Raw genomic sequence first — 26,269 nt, forward strand, 5'->3', positions numbered from 1 at the left:
CACTAGTAACGCAATTAAGAGATTAAACAAAAGAATAAAATTAGTTTTGCCTTATTAGGAAGTTTATAGTTTAAGCAGTAAAATTAGGTTTATAAGGATCCAGGGAGTGTCTGATGGCTTGACTCTAATTATGCAGCTGGCCTGCCTTCCACCTCCGGCTCTGTCCGCTGACTCCCCCTTCGCCCAGGGACACCAGGCCGGACGCCATTACGTCTGAGTAGTATTTGAGCAGTGATCACGGCTGCAGTAGGTGATGTTCAGTACGAGATACCTCCCCCCTCGCACATCCCCCTGCCCCAGCAGTTTAGAGCCCAGGAGGACACCATTGCCTCTTTATGTCAGTGACTCTTCCAAACCTCCCTCAGTCTGGATTCTTATCTTTGTGTCCCAGGTTGAGACCTAAAACCTGGAGCATCCTTCTAAAACTCCCCTCCCTGGAGAGAAGGGCTGTTTCCAGAAGCAGCTGTTGGTCAGACAGGTGGGGAAGGAAAGAAAGGAAGGCTAGGGGTTGGACACATTGAGGATGGTGTCTAGTTCTGACTCTTGGGCCCCACTTCAATTCCGGCTCCCGCAGCGGGCGGGGCGGGGGGTGGGGATGGACAGACAGCCAGGCTGGCTGTTGAGCATGTTGTCCGATGGGGTCTCCTCCAGGCTGCCAAGGGGCCGTTGGCCTCCGGCACATGTGGTGAGCATCGCCACGTGTCACTGGGTGTGTGACTGCCACAAACCCTGAGTGGCTCGTGCTCCCCACATCACACATAGCAAAGTGATTTCCTCACATTCCCCACTCTTGTCTGCTCCAGGAAGTGGTTTGCAGAGCGCTTCTAAATATAAAAGTATGAGACTTGACTTTTTCTCTTATCCCTTTGAAACCAGCTGAGGTCCAGCCTCTTCAGTGACTTTTTGGGGTTGTGGGGAGGTGGGAGGGGACAGAAGAAGCTGGTGCGTGTGCTTGCATGTGTTTCACTGGGCTCTGATGATACCCAGGTGGTGGGGAGACAGACAGTGTGGGGTAGGTGCTGTGATAGAGGCCAGGGCAGGGCACAGGGGGTCTGCAGAGAGGAGCGTACAGGCGCAAAGACTGATTTTCAAACTGGGCAGCTATGTTCAGCTGTGTCCTTGTCTTAAAAAGATTCATTTACTTCTCCCCCCCAAGAAAACCCCCCCAAAAACCAGTGATTTTCAGCTACTGGTCCACCAGAAATTTCATGCCAGTCCATGAAAGAGTTAATTAACCACCCTAATGTTGTATGAAGATTATAGACCCAGTGATCTTAGTTAAATTTGCTTATGCTCAGGGTGACTTCTGTCTTAGCGGTCCCTAAAGTAATTATATTTTCAACAGTCCCCAAGTGTAAAAAGGTTGCAAACCACAGCCCAGCAGCATGCTTATCTTTTGAGAAGGGCAGCAGGATGTAGGTGATGGCCACAGAGAAGGCTCTAATTCTATCATTAAACACAATAGAATGGTTGTGGGGGAGTACATGAAAGCAATGGAATGCAGCCAGTGCAGCATCAGCGCACAGGGCTGGCAAGAAGTCATCAGAGGAGGCCCTGGCTGGTTGAATCAGTGGTAGAGCATCGGTCTGGCATGTGGATGTCCCTAGTTTGATTCCTGGTCAGGGCAAACAAGAGAAGAGACCATCTGCTTCTCTACTCTTCCCCCTCTTCTTTTTCTCTCTCTTCTTCTCTCAGCCGTGGCTGGGTTGGTTAGAGCAGTGGTTCTCAACCTTTCTAATGTTGTGACCCCAAACCAAAAAATAATTTTGGTGGCTACTTCATAACTGTGATTTTGCTACAGTTATGATTCAGAATGTAAATACCTGATATGCATTATGTATTTTCTGATGGCTTTAGGCGACCCCGCCGGGGTTTCGACCCACAGGTTGAGAACCGCTGGGTTAGAGCAAGTTGGCCCCTGGCTTTGAGGATTTCTCCCTGGCCTTGCCTCAGGCACTAAAAATAGCTCTATTGCTGAACAATGGAGCAGTGGCCCCAGATGGGCAGAGCATCGCTGGGTAGGTGGCTTGCTGGGTCGATCCTGTTTGGGGCACATGTGAGAGTCTGTCTCTCTGCCACCTCGCCTCTCACTTAATAAAAAAAAAAGAAGGAAATGGTCAGAGGACCTAAGGCACCTTGTCCTGTAGCAAGCACCTTTTGCAGGGGTGGAAACTGTTCAGTATCTACACTGTTCAATACAGTGGCCGCTAGCCACTTCAGCTCCTGAGCACTTGAAATGTGGCTAGTGTAACCAAGGAAATTAATTTTCAATTTTGTTTCATTTTAATTAAGTTACATTTAAAGAGTCCTGTGTGTCTAGGGGCTATCATGTTGGACAGAGCTGGTCAAAGGGAGGACTTTCCTCATGAAATGTAGTTGAGGCCACTCCACCTAAAGGGCAGGAGATCACACTCTGCCTTCCACCGGGAATTTGGGGTGAACTGCTGGTTAGGTCTGGGGTCTCTGCTCACCACCTTACCAGCCTCCCAGGGGGAGGCACAGATGAGTGAAAAGAGCTCAGAAGACGGAGTCCCCCCGGAGGTTTCTGAGCCTGCCTTGAAGATGAACAAAGACCTGGTCCAGCCCCTAGTGGCGGAAGGTAGCGGCCTCAGGCTGGCGTGTAGTTTTCCTTCCCAGGAAAGGCCGTGGGGAGCTCGCGTCCGGCCTCAGCCGGGGCTGTTTTCACTGTGGCCTCCCAGAGCCCTCACCACCATACCTGGGGGTCGGCCCTCGGTGGGCCCTGGGTCTGGACCCCCTTAATGAAAGGCAGCGGAAGCTACAGTGGGCCCCTTTCCCTCTTCTCTGGGTGATGAGGGGCTTGGCACCCCGTCCCCGCTGGGAGTCCTGAGCGCTCCGGCCCAGCACCCCTGGCTCTTCCAGGCTTGAGCTCATCCCCCGTCTCCTCCTCCAGCAGCCCCGGCACTTTCCCTGTGACTGGTGTTATTTCTGCAGGCCCCTTGCTGGTTGGTGTCTTCAGGAACCCTCTGACTGCTGTCCCCCCCCGCCCCCACCCTCCCTTAGGACTGAGAAGGGATCTATCCCAGGGCCTCAAATGTGGAAAAAGTCCTGGTTCTCCTCCGCGGTTCTGTTTCAGCGTCTCCACACCCACCTTCATCATTCCCCAGGTCTTCGGATGCCTCGGGGCCACCCTGTCAAAGGACGTTTTGTTTTTACCTGTTATTTAAAAGATTGTATTTATTTGATCTTAGAGAGAGGATAGAGAGAGAAAAGGGGGTGGGGAGCAGGAAGTGTCAACTTGTAATAGTTGCTTCTCCTTGACCCGGGAAGCCCACAGTTTGGAACTGGCGACCTCAGCATTCCAGGTCGATGCTTTTTCCACTGCGCCACCACAGGTCAGGCTCAAAGGACATTTTAATTTGGGGTCTACAGTTCTCTAGAATTTTTGGGATTTTTCTTTTCTTTCTTTTTTTTTTTTTTTAGATGCTTTATTGATTTTAGAGAGAGGAAGGGAGAGAGAGACACACAGGGAACATCAGTCTGCTCCTGTATGTGCCCTGACCAGGGATCGAACCGGAAACCTCTGTGCTTCAGCACGATGCTCTACCAACCGAGCTATCCGGCCAGGGCTGGGAGTTTTCACTTCCCTGAAAAATATGCAGACTTTTATTTGTCTGTATCAAGTATGCATTTTATTTGAACATCTAGGGGCCTGGAAAAGAATCACTGTAATCAGTTTCAAGACTGCCGTTTTCCAGGTGAGGAAACCGAAACCCAGAATGGAAAATTAAGTTGGCCAGGATTGGATAAAGGGTGTTGGACAAGATTTCGGGTCAGATAGTCTCTTCAGTGACTTTATTCCCCCGTGAAGGCTTGCAGGACCTTGACTGTGAGGCCCAGGTGCTCGGAAGAGCACAGCCATAGCATGGTGGGCACGGATGTCTGTTCTCCCCTCGAGCTTACCGTCTAGCTTGGGGGACACAGCTCTCAGTCACGGCCCAGGTGGGAATATTCTGGATGTCGCAGGCAGTGAGCTGTTAGTGCAAGTGTGTGGCCAAGGCCGAGGCAGGGTCTCCTAGGGAGGCGGGATGCAAGTTGGGCCACCGGAATGGCAACAGCTTGTCAGCAGTGATGCTGGGTCCCTGTCTGTAACCCCGCAGCTGCCTCCAACCCGCACACCTGCTGTTCATAGCATCACTCTTAATCCCTTCCCCGGCTAGCCCTACAATCCCTCACTGTGTGTGCAGCTTGGGGGCAGGGAGGGGACTCTGGGAGTGAGCCCTTTGTTTCTGTAACTGCCTCTGAGGATCATCGCCGTGAATTCAGTGTTAGGTCTTGGTGACTGTCCAGTCACATCCTCTTCTTTCTCTGATTGTACAGATAATAAAACTGTCTGGCTGGGGCAGGGCGGTGGGGCAGGGGGGATGGCGGGGCTTGCTAATGATTGGCCAGGGGCCCTCCATTTGTTAGCAGTTGTATCGAGACCACAGTCCACGTCTCCCGGACCCATGTTCCTTCCGCGTGATCACACAGCGTCCCCCTGGCTGGGTGTTGCATTCATTACTGCTTCCTTGGGGATATCTCAACCACTGAAGAAGGCTTCCTAAGGGTGAAGGTTGTGTCCCAGGTGTGGTCCTCTCAGCCCCAGCCGAAGACGAGGTGGCTCTAGCTAGTGTGGCGCGTCTTGAGCCACGTTTCCAGCTGCTGGCATGTGTGCGCCAGCATCCAGCAGATGCCACGTGATGCTGGACAGAAGGTCGCACTCGTGCCTTCAGAGGCTGATCTCCCAGGAGTGAGCAGGGCAGGCCTGGGTTGTGGTTTTCATCGAAGGTAGAAGAGCTGGCTCGCTCCTTATTTCTTCCCTAATCCCTGGTGATTTTGTTCTGTTTCTCTAATCCGGATGTGGGAGCCTCTCCAGATATTTACAGTTAAATCCCAGGGCAGGAACTCGGCCGGGCCCCTGGCTGCTCCCTCCCGCGTCGTCTGGGCCGGGCTCTTATGGCCTGTGGAAGGCTGCGGTGCTCCTGTCAGCCGGCCTGGGGCCTTTAGGAGACACTGGGAAGACAGGAGGGGGACAGAACTTCCTGCTCCGAACCCTGGTGTTCTTTTTGGCTTATCAGTGTGGTCGGGGTGCTTAAGCCAAAGGCAGCGTATTGGTGACGGGCTGGTGGTAATGGAGAAGGATGGTCCAGGTGCCCAAACCCACCAGTCCCACTTGGCATTTTGTGTTTCTGCCGATCTGGGTGAACTGGGGCTGGGGGTGGGGTGACTGCAACATGTTCCTGCAGCGGTTGAGATTTGTTCCCACAAAAGCTTGCTAATGTCTGTGAGACGTGGGACTTTGGGAGTGGCCCCATTGCCTCTGAAAGTATGCCAGTTAAGTCCCTAAAGGCTTGGGTCTGTGGTACAGGGCATTGGTCCCTTGGGCAGGGACACTGCTCCTCCTAGGGTGGGCCTCTCACTTGGTGTCCCTAGCGTTTCCAGATGGAGGGGACTGGTGAGCAGGGCTGTCCTGTGTGGGTAAGGGTTCTGGAGGCCACTCTCTTGACTGGAGCATGTGTGCCCCTCCGGTTGAGGGCAACCCCTCCTGGCCTGCGTCCTGATGCTGGTGCCCCAGACAGGGCACAGGAAGTCGGCCAGCGTCTCAGGGCCACCCAGGTGTCAGGATGTTCCTCACCAGGCCCTGGGCCCTGGGGCCGAGACTGAGTGTTAAGTGTGGAAGAGGCAGCCACTTTGCTGTGGCTGGTCGACCTTGTGCGTGGGAGAGGTCACAGTCACTCTGATCTTGATCACACAGAACCTACAAAATAAATACCCATTCCGGGGCCAACCAGGGTCATCTTGGGATCTCCGTCTGGCTCCAGGGCCTCTCTTCAAAGCGTGGGATTTCTTTTATAAGAGGGAAAGAGGGTAGATAAAATCAACCGGTCAAGTTTGGCTGGTCCTGTGGCGTGTGCAGTGTCCTGGGGGGTGTTTTTCTCGTCTGGGAGGACTGGGCGCTGAGACCTGGGTGGTTGAGTGGCCCAGATGGATGCTTGGACTGTAGCAGCTAAAATGACTTCAGAGCGGAAAAACTTCCTGCTGCTCTCTGCTCTCTATAAAGTTGTGTTTACACATATGTGTGCGCGCACATGCACACACATACACACATGGATGGACTGGGCCCGGAGCCCAGAGAGCAGCGAGGAGGGCAGGCAGCAGACCAGATGCGTGCTGGGGGGTGGGGAGCGGGGGCTGGGCTGCTGCCCACACAGCCCTTTCTCGAGGGGCTGGGGCCAGCGCTCAGGCAGAGCGAGTGGCTGCATATCGAGGGCTGTTGGGGAGCCTGCAAACTGCTTGGAAAACATCTTTACTGGGCATTTGGCGCTCCAGCTTTGTGGGGGTCAGCATGTGAGCATATGGCTCTGCCTGCCTGTCCTTGTGGAGGGGCTTTTAGAGCCCACGGTGCCCAGTGGGGCAGCCCCCTGCCCTCTGGGTGCTCCATGCTGTGCTGTGGGCTTTGACTGTGTGAACCTGCTTAGCCTCCTGCAGCCTGAGTGGTGAGAGTGGGGTCCCCATTTCATGACACGGGAAAGGGGCCAGGGGCCAGGCTGAGTTGACATTGTCAGGGAGTGGCGGGGCTGTTGGGCGGCATCCCAGCTGCTCCACTGAGGGACCTGCTTCTAGGACCTCATGGCTGTGTGTTCCGTGAGGTCCTGCGTGTAGAAGGCGTGCTGCATGGACGGTGCGGCCGGACTGTGAAGGAGAGGGGGCGGCTTGGAGAAGCAGGCCTCCCTCCTTGTCCTCTGTCATTGCTGTCCTTCATTTTTTCTGTTGGGGTCTCAGCCGAAGCATCTGAAGAGTCCCTCACTTCCCAGTCCTGCTTTTTCTGGAGTTGGGCGTTTCTGCCAGGGGCTCCTTGGTCTGCTTCTAACTCACCTGACCGTCTCCCCCAACGCAATGACTGACTCCTCTACAAACTGTGCAGGTGGCCCGACCGGGCACACCGCACACTGACTTCCCAGCAAACGTAGACGCCACAGCATGGGGCCAGCCTCCTGCCTGAGGAGCCTCGCGGCCCAGCTGTGGGTGCAGAGCAGGGCCTGGGGGCTGCTCTCCCTGCCTTTTCCAACATCTAAAGTCTGCCCCAGCCAAGCACTAACCAGGACCTGCTGTGAGCTGACGTCAGGACAGAGGGCCCCGCAGGGCCGGCTTTGATGTTTCCCAGGCCCTATTGTGGCGGCGCAGGGGGCTCTGAGTGGCAGTCTGGGAATGCAGCAGCATCTCTCACCGCTGCCACGGGGCAGCCCGGCCCCAGTAGGGGATGTGGAGGCCAAGCTGGGTCCCCTCTGAGTCATGCCGGTTCTTCTCCCAGCTCAGGTTTCTGTGGCCGCTGGCCTGTGGTTCCTGCAACCCCGTGGCCCCTCTCCCTCCATCCCACCCATCATCCTTTTCTGCTGTGGCAGCTCCGTCCCGGACAGGGTCTGGGTCTGGTCCTGGGCCTTGCGATAGGGGCGCTTTCTAATGTGCTTAAAATGTGAATCCTTGGGCTGCAAAGGTGGTCACGGTAATAATACCAGTAGCTGGCTTGACCGGTGGAGGTGCAGTGGATAGAGCGTTGACCTGGGACACTGAGGTCCCAGGTTCGAAACTCTGAAGTCACTGGCTTGAGTGTGGGCTCATCCAGCTTGAGTGCAAGCTCACTAGCTTGAGTGCAGGGTTGTTGGCTTGAGCATGGAATCGTAGACATGACCCCATAATCGCTGGTTTGAGCCCAGAGATCACTAGCTTGAGTCCAAAGGTCTCTGGTTTGAGCAAGGGGTCACTGGCTTGGGTGGAGCCGTCCCTACCCCCTAAGTCAAGGTACATATAAGAAAGCAATTAATGAACAACTAAGATGGCCTCAACTACAAGCTGATGCTTCTCATCTCTCTCTCTCTTCCTCTCTCTCTCTTGCTCCTTCCCTCTTTCTCTCTCTTGCAAAAATAAAAGATTAATAATAATGGCAGCTGTCATTTACCAAGTTAATTCTGTCTCAGGCACTTCTGTGCAAGGTCAACCACACCAAGTGGGAGGGTCAGGAATTGAGCCGGACCTGCCCGATTCCAAACCCTATCTAACGTCCCTCTGCTCCTCTGCATGGGGGACTCCTGGCTCCCCGCTAGGTCAGGAGCAGCTGGGTGGGGAAGTGCGGGTTCGCCTACACTGTGAGAGGGTAATCTCTTTGGCCTTTGAGGAGCATCCTGAAGTTCTGGGTCCGTGGTCCCAAGATTTTGATGAGTCACTTTTGAGAGGCCCCCTGGAGCCTCTCAGACCGTCTGGTTCTGAGAGGTGGTCAGGAAGGGCTCCAGACACTTCCACGTTCACTGCCCCTTACCCCGCACTTCCTTTGAGGTTGCCACAGTTCAGCCAGTCATCAGCTGATCGTCTTTGTGTGCCTGGCATTGTCTGCAAGAAGTGAGTCTACCTTTACCTGGCTGCAGTGAGGGAGGCCTGTTGTGGGATCAGTTGCTTCCAGGGTTGGTTTTGAGTTCCTGGGCGGGGCTGGGAAAAGCGTGGGGCTCTGGTCTTGGTCCTGGCTGCGCCACAAATTAGCTGTTTGATCTTGGGCAAATGCCTTCATCTCTCATGACCTCAGTTTACCCATCTGTACTACAAAGGGATTGAGCAGGATGCCCAGCAGGGGCAGGGCCACAATCTTATGCAGCATTTAGAAGTGGGTAGGGGTGTTTGGGTTGTCAGGGCGACTGAGGGTGCTGAGCAGTGCCCAGGAGGCCTATTTGTTAACTTGCAAGTGGGTGAGATCGCTCAGCCGTGGTGGAGGATTGTTCCATCCAGTACCTCACTGAGAAGTAATGGGGGGGGGGGTGTGCTCTGAGCTGTTTCCACTTCTGTGTATCTTGTGGGCTGGCCCCTCTGAGAATGTTGGGGGAAGGACCCACGCCAGGGGCAACCCCTTGTCTGGACCCAGCCCTGTGGGATCCCGAGATCAGTTGCCAGTGGGTTGGGAGGGAACGGGCAGGACCCATCAGCTGCTTTATTCCTGCCCTTGCCAGGCTCAAGTTTGGCCAGAGGAAGAGCCTGCTGTTTCATGTGGCAGCCCCAGGTGGTCCATTTCTTCTTCCTGGAGGGGTGTTGGCACGTCCCCTTCTGTGCTGTCACCCACCCCTGGCTGGTCTTCCAGGCCCAGCAGCTTCAGGCCTCTGCTGGGCACTCACGTGGGCCAAGAACAAAGCCCAGTGTGTTATTCTTGCTGCCGTAACCATGCCACCTGCCCGGCCCTGCGCTCCACCTCCCCGACCCGTCTGCTGCTTCACCCGGGCTTCTCACTCTTCCCTTTGTTCTCACTGGCTCTGGTTCCGCCTCGGGTTGCAGGGCTCCCCTTCTCGAAGGGGTCCCCTGACCAGAGCTGAGCTGTTGCCGTGTGGGAGGGGGAATGGATTCGGGTGAAAACCTGGAACCACTTGGCTCACTCTTTTCACTTAGCACAGAAAACCCAGCCCTGGCCACACGTGGGTTCTTGGGGATAGAGAGTGGGAAGGTGAGGGTGGCCTTGGCATGTCTTTGAGAACAGCCCTTGTTCTAGAGGATATTGGCTTCTGCTGTGATGGGGTGGGTTCTCCCGAAGAAGCCCCTGGGGAACTCGGGGCTGACGAGTTTATGGGCAGGATTCAAAGTTCCCTCCCTGACCTGTGGATCCTCACTGGGTGTGTGAGTATTAGTAATTGAAAGATGCTCTTTGGATCATGATTTAATTTTAAGTTCGTCCGCATCCTCGATTCTGAAGACAGCGGGGAGGACTGCCTGCTAACGTCCCCTGCTTCCCGGCCCCGCATCGAGCCCTGTGATCTAGCCCACAGGTTCCGTGCCTTCTTTCTCTAGGTAGCCTCTGTGTGGCACTGGCACCCCTCTCCTCAGTCCTGGGGGGCTTCCTCCCTCTTCTGTGCTCTAGAGGCACTGAATTCCACACCATTCACTTGTCATGGGTTTCGCTATGGCTTGTATGATTGTCCTGTGTCCCCCTTCCGACCGGCGTCCTGTGGAGCGCCCAGCACAGTTTAAAAGTTCTTCATTGGACTCCTGGCAGTTGTGATCTCACGAGACTTTTCCCCTGCACCTGCCGAGCATGTCCACAATCTCTTTTCTCCTCCTGGGCTTAGGGTGATGGGTGACCTGTGTTAGGACGGTGACTGCAGCTCCTCTTGACCCTGTGTGTCCCGTGTCCCCATCTGCAGGTGCCCAGGCAGCCATTGTCTTCATCAAGGAGCCATCCTCCCAGGATGCCCTGCAGGGGCGCCGGGCCCTGCTCCGCTGTGAGGTCGAGGCCTCCGGCTCGGTGCACGTGTACTGGCTGCTGGATGGGGTCCCTGTCCAGGACACTGAGCGGCGTTTCGCCCAGGGCAGCAGCCTGAGCTTCGCGGCTGTGGACCGGCTGCAGGACTCGGGAGCCTTCCAGTGCGTGGCTCGGGATAAGACTACTGGAGAGGAGGCCCGCAGTGCCAACGCCTCCTTCAACATCAAGTGTGAGAGCTGGGACTGTGCCCGTCCCCATCGAGATCCTCAATCCTGAGCCCCGCGGGACCCCTCCTTTTCCTCAGCGTCTCCCATTTCCGGTTGGATGGGGCAGGCAGAATGAATGCAGTGTGGTCAGTTCCTTCTGCTGTGTGGCTAAGAGGAAGTTAAACTTTTTAATTTTTAAAAAAATGCTCCCTCTTTCAGTCTTGGACCATTTATCTGCTGGGTGCTTTTGCAAATGGCAAGCACCGTGAGGCAGCGTTGCCAAGTGTCAGGCCTGACCTGCCAGGGACCAGGCAGGTACTTGGCGGGCGCTTGGTCTCTGGTGGCCCACAGGTAGCCCCAGCCTTCGCTCCACAGGGCTTCCCTGCACTGTCTTTGGCTCAGGGCCTCCAGGTTACGTCGTTTCCTGCTTGTCCTTCTCCCCCTCTGCCCTCCCCGGGTGCTCTGCTCTGTCGCTCATTGCTCTGCTGTCGCTCAGTGTGCACCCATGGCCTCTGCTGCAGGGATTGAGACAGGCCCTGTGGCCCTGAAGCATCCAGCCTTGGAAGCCGAGATCCAGCCACAGACCCAGGTCACTCTCCGTTGCCACATTGATGGGCACCCTCGGTAAGGAGCCCACTTTGAGGATAGGGGTGGGGAGAGGATTATTCTAGACAGGCAGGGATGTGTCCCCCAAATCCTGCATTCTATTCAGGCGCGTTTTGCTTCATTCTGCAATCACCCCTGTGCCTGCGCTGCTCCACACCAGCCCCTGGTGACCTGAAGGGCAACGTTGTGTTGTGGAGTGACCCTGGGTTGTAGGAGCTGAGAAATCTAGAATCTCAACCGAATTCTGCCCCTGAAATGCTCTGTGAACTTGTGCAAGTCACTTTCCCTCCTCAGGCCTCTGTGTCCCTATTTGTAAACCAAGGGGTCTAGCCCTGACCCATCTGTTGGTCACCTGCTTCCCTGTTGCTGACCCCCTCGCCCTACAGGCCCACCTACCAGTGGTTCCGAGACGGGATCTCCCTCTCTGAGGGTCAGAGCAACCACACGGTCAGCAGCAGGGAGCGGAACCTGACCCTCCGGCCCGCCGGCCCTGAGCACAGTGGTGTCTATTCCTGCTGCGCCCACAATGCCTTTGGCCAGACCTGCAGCAGTCAGAACTTTACCCTGAGCATTGCTGGTGAGCCTGGGATGGAGGTGGAGAAGGTAGGGTAGGGGTCGGCGGGGCCCACTCACTCTGCCTGTTCCTGTGCCTGTGCTTCTCCCTCCCAAGATGAGAGCTTTGCCAGGGTGGTGCTGGCCCCCCAGGACGTGGTGGTGGCGAGGAACGAGGAGGCAATGTTCCACTGTCAGTTCTCAGCCCAGCCACCCCCGAGCCTGCAGTGGATCTTTGAGGATGAGACTCCCATCGCCAACCGCAGCCGGTAAGGCATCTGGCAGGGGGTCTTCAAGAATGGTGGTCCAGCCTGACCAGGTGGTGGCACAGTGGATAGAGCGTCGGACTGGGATGCAGAGGACCCAGGTTCGAGACCCCAAGGTCGCTAGCTTGAGTGCAGGCTCATCTGGTTTGAGCAAAAGCTCACCAGCTTCAACCCAAGGTCGCTGGCTTGAACAAGGGGTTCTTCGTCTGCTGAAGGCCTGCGGTCAAGGCACATATGAGAAAGCAATCAATGAACAACTAAGGTGTTGCAATACACAACGAAAAACTAATGACTGATGCTTCTCATTTCTCCGTTCCTGTCTGTCCCTGTCTATCCCTCTCTCTTACTCTCTCTCTCTGTCTCTGTAAAAAAAAAAAAAAAAAAAAGGTTGTCCAGCTTGACCGGGTGGTGGCGCAGTGGATAGAGCATCGGACTGGGATGTGGAGGACCCAGGTTCGAGACCCCCAAGGTCGCCAGCTTGAGCGTGGGCTCATCTGGTTTGAGCAAGGCTCACCAGCTTGAACTCAAGGTCGCTGGCTCGAGCATGGAGTCACTCAGTCTGCTGGAGCCCCCCCCCCATCCCCTCCCACCCCCATCAAGGCACATATGAGTAAGCAATCAACGAACAACTAAGATGCTTCTCACCCCTCTCCCTTCCTATCTGTCCCTCTCTCTGACTCTCTCTGTCACAAAATAAATAAATAAATAAAATGAAAAAGAAAAAAAAAAAGAATGGTGGTCCCGGTGCACAGTGCATTCTCTAAAAGGGAATGAGAATCATCAGACATCGCAGGCCTGTACATGTATTACTTCAGATTTCCGGCAGGTGGCAGTACAATGCCTCGTTATTACAAAATAAGTTCACAAAGGGAAGTCTCCAGGGAAGCACCTTTCTCTAGTTCCCACAGGGCCACCGCAGGATGAGCCAGTAGACGCCCTACCCTGTTCCCTCCTGCCCACATGCATCTCTTGGCATCAGGGCATAGAGACCCAGGGATGGAGAGACACAGGGGGACCTGGATGATCATATGCACACTGACATACGGGCACACGCGTGTGTTTTGTAGGAAGCAAACACTCCTAGAAGGTGCTGGGTGACGCCAGCTCCTCTGCAGGGGCTTGTCTCCTTGCCACGGCCCCATGAAAGCAGGAAGTCCCCTTGTGGTGTCAGGTGTGGCCGTGGTTATTGGGGCTGTGGCTCCTGAGGCTAGGGGCTTGGATGCCACCTGGCTTCAGCCCTGAGGACATCATCAGTAGTCCATCTGATGTGACTGAAGGACGTATGACCGGAGGAGCTGGGTCCTTACCAGCAGGCTTATCTTGCCCTTGAAGGAAGGTGGCCCCTCTGTCCCTGTAGTTGCATGCTGTTGATCCCTCATCATCTCTCACTTAAACACTTGTTCGCCTGACCGTTCCAAAAGCCAATGCTCTGGTAGTCGGAACACATGCCTGAGCATGCACGTGAATGAGTGCACGCACGCACATGTACGTACACACATGCATACACACACACTAACATGGTGTGCCGGCTTCCTTTGCTCTGCCCCCTTCCTGGCCGGGGCAGGATGTACTTTCCTACATCTCTGACCTTTGTGGGATGGGGTCCCATCACATTCCCCTCCAGAAGGAGGCCTGTGGACCACCTCTTCTAATGGGCACTCTCTCCCCTCCGCAGTCCCCCACACCTCCGCAGAGCCACGGTGTTTGCCAATGGGTCCCTGCTGCTGACCCAGGTTCGGCCGCGCAATGCTGGGGTCTACCGCTGCATAGGTCAGGGCCAGAGGGGCCCTCCCGTCGTCCTCGAGGCCACACTTCACTTGGCAGGTGGGTCTCTGGGGTGCCAAGGTGGGGGCTGCCTTCCATGTTGTTGGCATGTAGAGACTGAGGTTCCTGTTTCCACTCTGGAGGACAGAGGGAGGATGGGGATGCCAAGGTAGCAAGGAGATGCCAAGAGTTATGGGAAGGCTTGTCTGGGAAAGCCCCAGAGCTTGCGGTGGGAGGACATCACGCACCTGGAGACCCACAGTAATAGACTGTTTCCCTTCCGCTCACATCCCTGCAGAGATTGAAGACATGCCGCCCTTGGAGCCCCGGGTGTTCACGGCTGGCAGCGAGGAGCGTGTGGCCTGCCCACGCACCCAGGGTCTGCCGGAGCCCAGCACGTGGTGGGAACACGCAGGGGTCCGGGTGCCCGCCCACGGCCGAGTGTACCAGGAGGGCCGCGAGCTGGTGTTTACCAGTGCTGCCGAGAGCGATGCCGGGGTCTACACCTGCCATGCCGCCAACCTGGCCGGTCAGCGGCGACAGGATGTCAACATCACCGTGGCCAGTAAGCACCCTTGCGCTGAAGGTTGAGGCGCGGTGGAGGGAGCCCAGGTCCCAGGGGGCCTTGGGCTCTGGGTGTGATGGACAGAGGCTTCCTTGGTGCCTCCCCCCCCCCCCGGCCCCCGCCAACGCCTCAGCTCTGGGCCCTGCAGGCACCTGGGAGGTGAGGTTGGAGCCTGGCACAGAGGTTGGGGTGACGACCCTCCAGAAAATTGGTCCTCTGGCTTCGAAGGAAAGAGCAATGGAATAGAGTCTGGAGACCCAGGTCCCACTCTGTCCCCAGGGCACAGAATGACCATGACGAGCAAGTCACCCACCTTGCTCTATGGTTTGGTTTCATCCATAAAATGGGACTAATAACTCACGTACCCTACGAGATGGTTGGAAAAGTGAATGAAATAGTTATAAAAAAAAATTGGGGGGGGGATGGTGATGATAAACTTATGTGATAATTTATTTGCATTTGTTATACTTTCTGAATTTCTGTAATGAACATGGTACTTGTGGACAGACTGGAAGTGCGTGTGCTGAAGGCCTGTGTGTGCTTGCTACGGCACAGAGACCTACTTCCTTCCTTCCTTCTTTACACCATGCCTGTCCCAAGCCTTTATAATAGTATAAAAGGGCACACAAGACGAACTTATATACAGTCACACACGGTTTTGCAACCTGTTTCTTCCACTTATCTCTACATCTTTTGAAGTGGGTAAGGTTCAGAAACTCAACAAGGTTTTGAATACGGAAGGGGCTCTGTAAATTTGAAGTTGTGACAACACTAATCTGGTTAAGGTACTGAAACCTCGGAGTTGTGCTCTCTGGTGCTCAGGGACCTGGTTCAGGGGGGAAGCCGCAGCACACAGGTGGCACATGCCACACACAGGGTGCTCAGGACACTTTCCCGGTGACATGCAGACATAGGCAAGCAGCTGCAGTCAGCCTTTCTTCAGTCTGGGTCTGGGGAGCACCTTTTACTTTGGGGGCGCTTTTACAAACGCAGAATCTGGGACTCTGCTCTAGATCTCCTGACCCAGACTTTTGGGGAGGGCCCAGGTGGAGAGAGGCCAGGTGCTCCGGGCGATGCTTTCTGCATGCTGCAGGTGGAAGGGCTGGCTTCGCTCCGTCGCTCAGCGGGCATGCGCGCCGGGAAGGCTTGTGAAGTCAGCGTGGTGCACGCAGGGCTGGAGGAGGTGCGGAGGGCCGCGGGCTGGAGTTGGAAGGAGAGAGCTCTGTGACTGCATTCTGTCAACAGATTTATTGAGTGCATTCATCGTGCTAGGCACTGTTCCCAGTCCCGGGAATGCAGTAGTGAACAAAGCAGACAAAATTCCCTCTCCTTGTGGAGCTCAGAGTGTAGCAGGAACGACAAAGCAAACAAAAACAGTTGAGTGAACCAATACATAATTTTAGAGGGCAGTGGAGCCCTGAAGAAAAGTAAAATAGGGGTGAGAGAGAGAGAGAGAGATGAGGCCCAGGGGATGTTTGGGGACAGCTCCTCTGGACAGTGGCATTTGAGCTGATACCTAAATGAAGGCGGGAGGCCTGTGGCTAGGCTCTGAGACAGAGACAGAAACGGGGGCGCAGTAGCTTGTGCGACTTGCATTGCCTAAGGAGTGGTGGGTGTGGCTGGGATGGAGGGTGGAGATGAGAGGACGTGGGGCTGTGAAAGAATGGGCTTGTATTCCGAGTCTATCAGTTATCTGTTGCTGCGTAACAAGTGACTTCATGACAAGTGACTTGAAACACAATAGTCATTGTTTCACTTACGATTCTGTGGCTAGAGTTCAACTGGGATGGCTCATCAGCCCCGTGTGCTATTGGCTGGGCTCGTGTGCATTTGCCATCAGCGGATAGGCCAGCTGGTGGCCGGGTCTTCTCTGATGGCCTTGCTCACACGTCTGGCAGTTGTTACAGCTCAGGGCATCCTGGTTCTGTTCCCCCTGACTGCTCCAGCAGGTTAGCTCAGGCTTCCTTCCGGGAGCTGGCTTCAGAAGCTGCAAGGTGTCACAAGGCATTGGCTTCGACGTGGCACCATGTCATGTGCACTGTTGGACAAGGCAAGCCACCCAGCTATGAGACCGAAGGGATGAAAGGGCCATTTACAGCCATCTTTGCAAATAGTGTCTCATACCAAGTTAGGGGACCGGAAGTCCTTGCAGGGTTTTGAGTTAGGAGAGTGATATTTTTGAAAGATCACTCTGGCTGTTTTGAGAAAACTAGAATATTAGGACAAGAGTCAAAACAGGGAGACTAGCCTGGCCTGTGGTGGCGCAGTGCATAAAGCACGGACCTGGAGCGCTGGGGTCGTTGCTTCGAAGCCCTAGTCCTGCCGGGTCCAGGCACAGATGAGAAAACTACTACGAGTTGGTGTTTCCTGCTTCTCCCCTGCTCTCTCTTTCTCTCTCTCTTTCTTTCTTCCTCCCTCCCCCTCTTATCCCCTCTCCCTCCCTCTCTCCTTCCCCTCTCTATAAAATCAATAAATAAAATATTAAAACAAAAATCAGGGAGACCAGTTAGCAGATGACTGTCATTGTCTAGGGGTCGAAAAGACTAGAACAGAGGTGGTGGATGCCACAGGTGGTCAAAGTCAGGGTCTGGGCCCTGGCCCGTTAGCTCAGTCAGTTAAGAGCATTATCCCAAAACAGCCTGGTCGTGGGTTTGATCCCTGGTCAGGGCACACATGGGAAGCAAGCAAAGGATGTACAACTGAGTGGAACAAAAATGCTTCCCTTTTTCCTCTCTTCTTTCCCTTTCTCTCTCTAAAAATCAATAAAAAATTAAGCCCTGGCTGGATAGTTCAGTTGGTTGAAGCCTTATCCCTGAGCGCAGAGCTTGCTGGTTTGATTCCCCGGTCAGGGTACATACAGGAGCAGCTCAATGTTCCTGTTTCTCTCTCTCTCCCTGCCTCTCTCAAAACAAAACCAAACAAAAAATTAAGCTTCTGTTTTGGAGCTCAGGTGGATAGGGTTTGTGTGGAATAAACGTGAGGGGGGTGAGAATATAGAGAAATGGGGGCTAGGGTTTTGACTTCTAGAGTTTCTGGATCGTGGCTGTATTCACTGAGATGGGAAAACTAGGACGAGCAGGTTTGGGGGAAATCGGGCGTTCTCTTCTGCACGTCTGAAGTCTGAGCTGCCTGTTAGGCAGCCAGTTGGAGAGGTCGGTAGGCAGCTGGCTTTGCAGGTCTGCAGCTCACGGGGAGGTGTTGAAGGCAGGCTGGGGACTGGATGAGATCACTCAGAGAAGGAGTATGGCTGGAGCAGAACAGAGAGATCTGAGGCCTGAGCCTTGCAGCGTTATGGCATAATAAAAAAAGCAAGGCTTTAGGAGTCATACGAGAGTGTCCAATCCTGTCTCTGCCGTGTTTTAGCAAATCACCATTACTGCCCTGAACTTACGTCTTAGCTGTAAAATGGGTGTAGAAATACATACTGTGGGCATTTACTGTGACCATTATTACTGTGTCACAATGAGAGCACTGTGACAGTGTTCAAAAGGTGCTGGCATGTGGCCCTGGCCGGTTGGCTCAGTGGTGGAGAGTCGGCCTGGCGTGCAGAGGTCCCGGGTTCGATTCCTGGCCAGGGCACACAGGAGAGGTGCCCATCTGCTTCTCCACCCCTCCCCCTCTCCTTCCTCTCTGTCTCTCTTCCCCTCCCGCAGCGAGGCTCCATTGGAGCAAGGATGGCCCAGGCGCTGGGGATGGCTCCTTGGCCTCTGCCCTAGGCGCTGGAGTGGCTCTGGTCACGGCGGGGCTACGCCCCCTGGTGGGCGTGCCGGGTGGATCCCCGTCTGGCGCATGCGGGAGTCTGTCTGACTGTCTCTCCCCGTTTCCAGCTTCGGAAAAATACAGAAAAAAAAAATAATAAATAAAATAAAATAACAAACAAACAAACAAAAAGGTGCTGGCATGTAGGCCGTCACTGCGGTGGGGACGTTGCTGCGGTTATCGCCGGAACGCCGGGTTCCGGAGCTCAGGACTTACTGGGGTATTAGAATTTCTTCGGATTGGATCCTTTGCTTAATCAATCTTCACTGTGTCCTCCCTGCCCCGCTAGCGGTGCCCAGGTGGCTGAGGAAGCCCGAGGACAGCCAGCTGGAGGAGGGCAAGCCGGGCTACTTGCACTGCCTGACGCAGGGCACGCCGAAGCCCTCCGTCATCTGGTACAGAAACCAGATGCTCATCTCGGAGGTGAGCGTGAGCACTGCCGCGGGTGGGTGCACGGGGCTCCTCCCGCGGCTCCCCTCTGCTCCCATCCATGGCACTCTTCCCCGAGCCCCGCCCCCTCCAGCATGATGTGGGTCGGGGTTCGTGTGTGGCAGGACTCGCGATTCGAGGTCTCCAAGAACGGGACCCTGCGCATCAACAGCGTGGAGGTGTACGACGGGACGTGGTACCGCTGTGTGAGCAGCACCCCGGCGGGCAGCATCGAGGCCCAAGCCCGCGTGCAAGTGCTGGGTGAGTCGGCGCGCGTGGGGAGGGCGCCCTGCCTGGCGGGCGGGCGGGCTGGCTGGCGCCGGGGAACAGAGGCGTGATCCGGTCTGGTCCAGGATCTGCAGGCCTGCCCGCGCCTGTCTAGCTGCCTCAGTTCCTCCTCTTTTCACCTCTCCCCACCGAAACAGAAAAGCTCAAGTTCACACCGCCACCCCGGCCGCAGCAGTGCATGGAGTTTGACAAGGAGGCCACAGTGCCCTGCTCCGCCACGGGCCGAGAGAAGCCCACCATTAAGTGGATCCGAGCAGGTTGGTACCGTGGGAGCACGGGGAGGGGAGTGGGCAGGGTCCATCCACTGGTCAGACGTGCGCTCTTCTGAGTGCCCAGGTCCCATGTCAGGGTCCGTGGGGACAGGCAAGAAATGTAGGGCAGGGTTATAGTTTAGTCAGGGAGGAAAAAGCCAGACAGAAAAGAGTTCAGATTTTAGTGTTAGACAACACACATGACTCAGGACAAGGGGTTGGGTTGGGCCAGAGAGCTACTGCAGTGCCCTCCCTTTTCAGAACAGTCATCCTCCCTGACAAAAGAAACCTGGGCTCCTTCAGAAAATTTCTGGAGGGAAAAAGGTATAATCCCACCATCCATTATCTCTGGGTGTGTGCCCTTTTCTTGTTCTTCGCATTTTTGTGTGTGTTTATGCAGCGATTTTAGTGTATATTTTCATTTATTCACCTTACATGCATAAGTCACGCTTACTATAAAAAATAGAAGATGCAGGTAACGATGTATTTTTATACTCCTTTTTACCTAACATTATCCAGCATTATCCCGTTTTTATACATAAACACTGGTTTTGATGATTGTGATAATATTCCATTGGTTGACTTCACTGTAATTTACTGAAATATTCCCTAAATGTTGGAGATTTGGGTTGCTAATCATCCTACCTCTCTCCGGGGCCTCTCTCCCTCTCTGTCTTTCTCTTTCTGTCTTTTTATTGCTGTAATAAACATCTTTAAGCTAAAGTTTTTTCTGGATTTGGGTTTATTTCCTTTGGGAAAGGTTCCCAGAAATGTAACAATTATGTAGAAAAGGGTATGCACATTTTACAGCCCTTGGTGCAGACTGCCAAATTGTTTTCTCAAAGGGCTGGGCCAGTTTTTACTTTCCCACGAACAGAGGAGTTAGAGGGTTGCAGGCTTTGAGGAGGGAGTGGGCGCTCTGCTCAGGTGATCTGGGGAGGTTTTCTGTGGGACGAGTGGCTCTCGGCAGATCTGAAGCCTGGGACCGTGGCAGGGAGCAGGAATAGGTCCTCGGAAGTCCAGGCAGCGAGGGGAGAACAAGGCAAATGCAGGTCCCAGTCAGAAGTGCAGTTCCGCAGCAGTGGAATTAGAAGGAGACAGGAAATTTGGAAGAGGGGCATATAATGGGATTCCCAATGCCTGCTTAGGAGTTCGGATTTGCCTGTGGGAAGTCAGGAGGGATGACATTTATTTGAGTCCATGTGAGCGACTGAGGGCATTGCCAGCCAGCCAGCCGTGTAACTGGTCAATTCCATGATGTCCCTTTGTTGCCCCTGCAGATGGGAGCAGCCTCCCAGAGTGGGTGACAGATAATGCCGGGACCTTGCACTTCTCCAGGGTGACCCGCGATGATGCTGGCAACTACACCTGCATCGCCTCCAATGGGCTGCAGGGCCAGATCCGTGCCCACGTCCAGCTTACCGTGGCAGGTGCGACCATGGCAGGGTCCCAGGGCTGGGGCTGGCAGGCGCTGTATGTCCTGCCGGCCCCCGTGCTCACTGCTCCCGGCCCCTCGCCGGGCTCTTCCCATCCAGTTTTCATCACCTTCAAGGTGGAGCCGGAGCGCACAACCGTGTACCAGGGCCACACAGCTCTGCTGCGGTGCGAGGCCCACGGGGACCCCAAGCCTCTCATCCAGTGGAAGGGCAAAGACCGCATCCTGGACCCCACCAAGCTGGGACCTCGGTAGGGCCGTCTCCCTCCCACCCCCACGCTGCCTCTCCTGCAGCCTGGTCGCCCCAGGAGCCAGCGGGGTGGGCAGCGCTGTGGCTTCTCTCCTGGCAGGATGCACATCTTCCAGAATGGCTCCCTGGTGATCCACGATGTGGCCCCCGAGGACTCCGGGCGCTACACCTGCATCGCGGGCAATAGCTGCAACATCAAGCACACGGAGGCCCCCCTCTATGTCGTGGGTATGGGCCGGGGACAGGAAGCAGTGGGGCCAGACTTCTTTCTCATCTTTGTCCTCATCCGACCCTGTACACGGAAGACACTCAAACTGTTCTTGTGTGGAGGGGGGAGGAATGGAGAGCTGGGTGTTGTTCCACAGCTGGGGTGTGTGTGCGCGTGCGTGCTGTGGGGTGCGCTTGTCCTGTGGTGCTGTCTCCTAGGTCTCCTGCAGCTGCTGCACGTCTCCCTGGGTGGATACGTAGGGCATCAGGTCAGGGTGCATCAGGACAAGGTTCCTTTGTCCTGGAGGCCCAGAGAGGATGGTGTGTCAGGTTAAAGGCCCTGTCTAGGGTCGGGGACTTGGGGTGGGGTCTGGCCGCTCCTGCTGCTCACCAGCGGCATGCCCCTCGAGGTAGAGGCTGTTTCCTCTCCAGGGCTTGTTTCTGCATCAGCAAAATGGGCGTGGCTTAAATGAAAAGTTCTCAAAAGTTTTTTGGTTTAGCAGCAGAATTGTTTCTCTGGACGAAGTATAATATAGGACTTCCCCTGGATAACAGTGAAGCGATGAGCCCCTTGGCTGGAGCCGTGGGGCATGTGTGAGAGTTGGGGGGATCCTTTATAGTATCCCCTTGGGTCTCTCTCCCCTAGTTCCCCTAACTTTCTCCACGAGACCCTAGGTCATCGAAAGCCCCTAGACTGGAAGAGCCTTTCTACACATAACATTTCTTGAGGAACCTGCTGTGTGCTGTGCGTTGTCTGGGATTCTAAACCAGAACTCCGACGCTGCTCTTCAGGGCTTGACTCATAGTGTTGTCACCTAGGAGCTTTTTAACAGTGGGTTTGTGGTGCACCACGACAGGTGTGGTTTCTATGCAGGTCCCCGCCTGCTGTTGGCATGCACAGCTGGCCAGGGAGTCACTGGCCTCAGCTCCTTCGGAGCTCCCTGTGACCTCCGTGGGCCCGAGGCCCTGGCCCTGGGTAAAGCCGGTGATGGCGGTGACCCTCCCCAGGTCTCTCCAGCTCGGCTGGGGAAGCCGGTGTCTGGGAGCTTTCTATATGTGTTGGGTTATGGAGGGGCAGGCAGAGGAAGCAGGGCTGGGCTTTCTTCAGCAGCCCTGCCCAGACCTCGCTGTGTGTCCCCCAGACAAACCCGTGCTGGAGGAGTCGGAGGGCCCGGGCAGCCCTCCCCCCTACAAGATGATCCAGACCATTGGGCTGTCCGTGGGCGCCGCCGTGGCCTACATCATTGCCGTCCTGGGCCTCATGTTCTACTGCAAGAAGCGCTGCAAGGCCAAGCGGCTTCAGAAGCAGCCAGAGGGCGAGGAGCCCGAGATGGAGTGCCTCAACGGTGAGGGGCCCCTGCAGGAGGGAGCTGGTGCCAGGGGCAGGTGCCGAGCGCCCTCTCGTGGCCGTGGGTGGTGGACAGAGCTGTGGTTCTGGAGGAAGCCGGCGGCCGTGGGGCTGGGGCTTGCTGCTGTGGCCAGAGCAGAGCTTCCTCACCCTGGCTGGAAGCCTCAGGTTGGCTCATTCCCAGGGCCTTGGCTGCTGCTGCTTCTCTTTCTTCTTCTTTTAATTTATTGAGTTTTTTAGGGAGAGAGAAAGAGACATGAAATGACTCTGTTCTTGTATGTGCCCTGCCCGGGGATAGAACCAGCACCCTCTGTGCTTTGGGAGGGCTGTCCAGCCAGGGTGGGCTTTGGCTTCCGAGTGACCTGGCGTAAGGCTCCTCAGTGGAGGCCATGGCCAGGATAATGGTTAGAGGGTACGGCATCGTCCTGGCACGTCAAGGTCTTGGGTTTGATCCCTGGTCAGGGCGCATATGAGAAGCAACCAGTGAGTGCATAACTCGGTGGAACAACAAGCTGATGCTTTTCTCTCTCTCCCTTCCCCGCCTTCCTCACCACCCCCCTCGCAAATCAATGAGGAAAACAAGACTTCCTCATTGGAGGTGCTTGCGCCAGCGCCCCGGGTCTCCCTGCCTTCCCCCCACAGCTCTAAGCCACAGAGATAATTGGAGTATATATTTGTGTTTCTGGTACACATCTTGTCTTTCGAGTTTCCCCAAAGGCAGTCTGTTTCTCTCCTCCTACCCTCCCCGTCCTCCCTAGGGGCATTTCTGGGTCTCTCCTATAAACCAAGGTGTTCAGGAGCAGGGCCTGGGTCCCCTCTGTGCCTGTTTAGGACCTTGCATATAGAAGCAGAAATCCTTATGTCTGTATGGTATCCAGAAGCCAGTGATTGACATGAGACCGGTATGATTTGTTTCTCTCAGTGGTTGTGGTCAGCTGCATCAGTAAGCGGTCATACCTGAAGGGGCGCCCGTCCCCCCGTCCCCCAGCCTCACCAGTTTATCCATTGGATTGGCCCTTTTCTGTGGAGCACTGGGATTGGACCCATTTGATAGAAGTAATAGAGGGTTGAGAGAAAACTGAGGTCTCCATGGTGACCTGAGTGACAGCTCTCATCTTGACAATCCCTTGCACCTTCTTCCCAGGTGGACCTTTGCAGAATGGGCAGCCCTCGGCGGAGATCCAAGAGGAAGTGGCCTTGACCAGCTTGGGCGCTGGCCCCGCGGCCACCAACAAACGCCACAGCACAAGTGACAAGATGCATTTCCCAAGGGCCAGCCTGCAGCCCATCACCACACTGGGTATGTTGCCTTGGCCACAACTTGCCTGTGTGACTAGAGGTCACCAATTCTGTCTTGAGGCTTAGGTTGTGACTGGTGGCTCTTAAGTTCCTGAAACCTAGACCCTTAGAGATGGGGGCAGCACAGGGGGACCCATTGCCTGTCCCTCACCCCCCCACCTCTAGAACTTCTGTCACTCCTGTGTGTTATTGATTTGATATTTTCTTTAGATTGACTTCTTTAAAAAAAAAACCCAAAACTTAACTAACGTTAGCTTTGTTCTAGGAAAAAATATGAGAAATTAGGGATTTGTGTCGGTTAAGTTTTTTTCTGAGCACACATTAAACATATAACTATTAAGACCTGTATATCATGAACCACCTAAAATTCTCACACAAACAACCCTTTGGAAAATATTAATCCCACCCCTTTATTTCACTGTTGGGGGCTGGAAGCCCAGGGCGGGAGAGGGAGGGCTTTGCTCAGGGTCACACAGCGGAACTGGACCGAGGCCAAGTCCAGGGGAGTGGGGAGCAGGGGAGTGGGGAGCAGGGAGCAGGGGAGGTCCCCGCCATCTGACAGCGGCGAGCAGCTGGCTGACTCAGGTCTGTGCCCGCAGGGAAAAGCGAGTTTGGGGAGGTGTTCCTGGCGAAGGCCCAGGGCTTGGAGGAGGGGGTGCCGGAGACCCTGGTGCTTGTGAAGAGCCTGCAGAGCCGGGATGAGCAGCAGCAGCTGGACTTCCGGAGGGAGTTCGAGATGTTCGGGAAGCTCAACCACGCCAACGTGGTGCGGCTCCTGGGGCTGTGTCGGGAGGCCGAGCCCCACTACATGGTGCTGGAGTACGTGGACCTGGTATGCTGTGGGCGGGGGACCTGGGGGTCTGGGGCAGAGCGGCGTCCTAACGGGGGCCCTGGGGGGGCCCCATGGGAACCTCATCTCGTGATCTCGGGCGAGTTATCAGCCTACCTGCTGTGAGATGCTGTCTGCTGCCCCCCTGCCCCTGCCCCCAGCTCTCTGACGCCTGCCTTCCCTTGACCAGCACCCCCTCTGCCAGCCCTGTGTCTGGGGGTTGGTCCCAAGTTCTTCCGGTTCTCCCTCTGCACACTGTATGGATATTTTCCAAGTCTTTTCCTCGACTCTGCTGTTCTGTGGTTTGCCGTTTTTCTTTTCCCTAGGGCTCGTCACCCCTTGAGAACACACTTCCCAGAGCCTGGCTTTTCCTCCTCCCCGCGTCCCTGTGTGAGGCAGGCACCAGTGTTAGCACAGTCGCCAGCCTCTCCTCGCCACCCCAGTTGTCATGCCCACATCTGCCCTTGCTCCTCGTTCCCCAGCTGGTCGAGGCCTGATCCCTCCTGGTCCTCAAACAGCTGCTTATCAACCCCCCCAGCTCTGGGCCTGAGGGGGAGGAGCAGTCCCTAATCCTCCCATCAGAAGTGTTGATGAGTGCTTTGTGTGCATTTCTGCTGCTGTCCTCTCCCCTTATTTGTCTGTGTCTATGAAATTAATGAACCCTTGGAGGACAGGGGACAGTTGTGGGGTGCTGTGTTCCCTTGGCTTCTTGGGGGCGGGGACTTGGACACCTGCCTGTCTGGGGGTGCTCTGAGGGTGGGCAGGGCCGCCCCTCTAGGACTGACAGCTCCTGGGACGTACCTCCTATGTATGTACTATTTGTTTCCCACTGGACTTCCCCCATGGGAGGGGCCAAGGTTGGGGCCGGCAGGGGGTCAGGGCTTCTCACTGTCCACCAAGCAGCACACTCTGAGCACCTGCTCGGTTCGATGCTGGGCTGCGACAGGACAGGCTTCTGACTTTTCCCTCAGGGAGACCTCAAACAGTTCCTGAGGATCGCCAAGAGCAAGGATGAAAAATTGAAGACGCAGCCCCTCAACACTAAGCAGAAGGTGAGGACAGGGAGGGGGAAGAGAGAGGTCCCCAAGGGTGGGTCAGGAGCAAGGACAGTCATCATTACTGGCACTGCTAATTGAGTGCTCCCTCTGGGCCCGGCCCTCTGGCAAGTGCTTGACATGTGTTATTTGAGCGACTACAACAGTTGTCTTAATGTGTCACTGTCCCCATTTCATGGGTAAAGAGACTGAGGTGTAAGAAGTTAAGTGAACCTGACCAGGCAGTGGTGCCGTGGATATAGTGTCGGACTGGGATGCTGAGGACCCAGGTTTGAAACCCCAAAGTTGCTGGCTTGAGCATGGGTTCACCAGCTTGAATGCAGGGTCGCTGGCTTGAGCATGGGATCATAGATGTGACCCCATGGTCACTGGCTTGAGCCCAAAGGTCACTGGCTTGAATCTCAAGGTCACTGGCTTGAATCCAAAGTTGCTCACTTGAGCAAGGGGTCACTTGCTCTGCTGTATCCCCCCAGTTAAGGCACATATGAGAAAGCAATCAATGAACAACTAAGGAGCTACAATGAAGAATTGATGCTTCTCATCTCTTTCCCTTTCAGCCTGTCTGCCACTCTGTCCATTCCTCTCTCTCTCTCTCTCTCTACAAAAAAAAAGAGATTAAGTGATTGCCCTGGCTGGTTAGTTCAGTTGGTTAAGAGCGCCATCCCGAAACAAGGTTGTGAGTTCAATCTCTGGTTAGGACACACATGGGAAGCAACCAAAAAATGCATGACTGGGCCCTGGCCGATTGGCTCAGTGGTAGAGCGTCGGCCTGGTGTGCAGGAGTCCCGGGTTCAATTCCCAGCCAGGGCACACAGGAGAAGCGCCCATCTGCTTCTCCACCCCTCCCCCTCTCCTTCCTCTCTGTCTCTCTCTTCCCCTCCCGCAGCCAAGGCTCCATTGGAGCAAAGTTGGCCCCGGGCGCTGAGGAT

At 55.3% G+C, this 26,269-nt stretch overlaps 1 protein-coding gene across 1 annotated transcript in view; it reads left to right on the forward strand.

The window, feature by feature from the left end:
- PTK7 (protein tyrosine kinase 7 (inactive)) overlaps positions 1-26,269 on the forward strand; it is a 77,838-nt gene that overhangs the window by 39,157 nt on the left and 12,412 nt on the right. Inside the window, exons 2-17 of the mRNA XM_066250811.1 lie at positions 10,173-10,460; positions 10,959-11,061; positions 11,430-11,620; positions 11,714-11,864; positions 13,537-13,685; positions 13,924-14,190; positions 18,239-18,372; positions 18,504-18,639; positions 18,804-18,923; positions 20,198-20,347; positions 20,453-20,603; positions 20,703-20,830; positions 21,952-22,155; positions 23,302-23,457; positions 24,056-24,288; positions 25,257-25,337. Coding sequence (XP_066106908.1) covers positions 10,173-10,460; positions 10,959-11,061; positions 11,430-11,620; positions 11,714-11,864; positions 13,537-13,685; positions 13,924-14,190; positions 18,239-18,372; positions 18,504-18,639; positions 18,804-18,923; positions 20,198-20,347; positions 20,453-20,603; positions 20,703-20,830; positions 21,952-22,155; positions 23,302-23,457; positions 24,056-24,288; positions 25,257-25,337 — 2,642 coding nt within the window. The remainder of the gene's footprint in view (positions 1-10,172; positions 10,461-10,958; positions 11,062-11,429; positions 11,621-11,713; positions 11,865-13,536; positions 13,686-13,923; positions 14,191-18,238; positions 18,373-18,503; positions 18,640-18,803; positions 18,924-20,197; positions 20,348-20,452; positions 20,604-20,702; positions 20,831-21,951; positions 22,156-23,301; positions 23,458-24,055; positions 24,289-25,256; positions 25,338-26,269) is intronic.

The sequence above is a fragment of the Saccopteryx bilineata genome, chromosome 1 (genome assembly GCF_036850765.1).
Source record: "Saccopteryx bilineata isolate mSacBil1 chromosome 1, mSacBil1_pri_phased_curated, whole genome shotgun sequence".
Lineage (NCBI taxonomy): Eukaryota > Metazoa > Chordata > Mammalia > Chiroptera > Emballonuridae > Saccopteryx > Saccopteryx bilineata.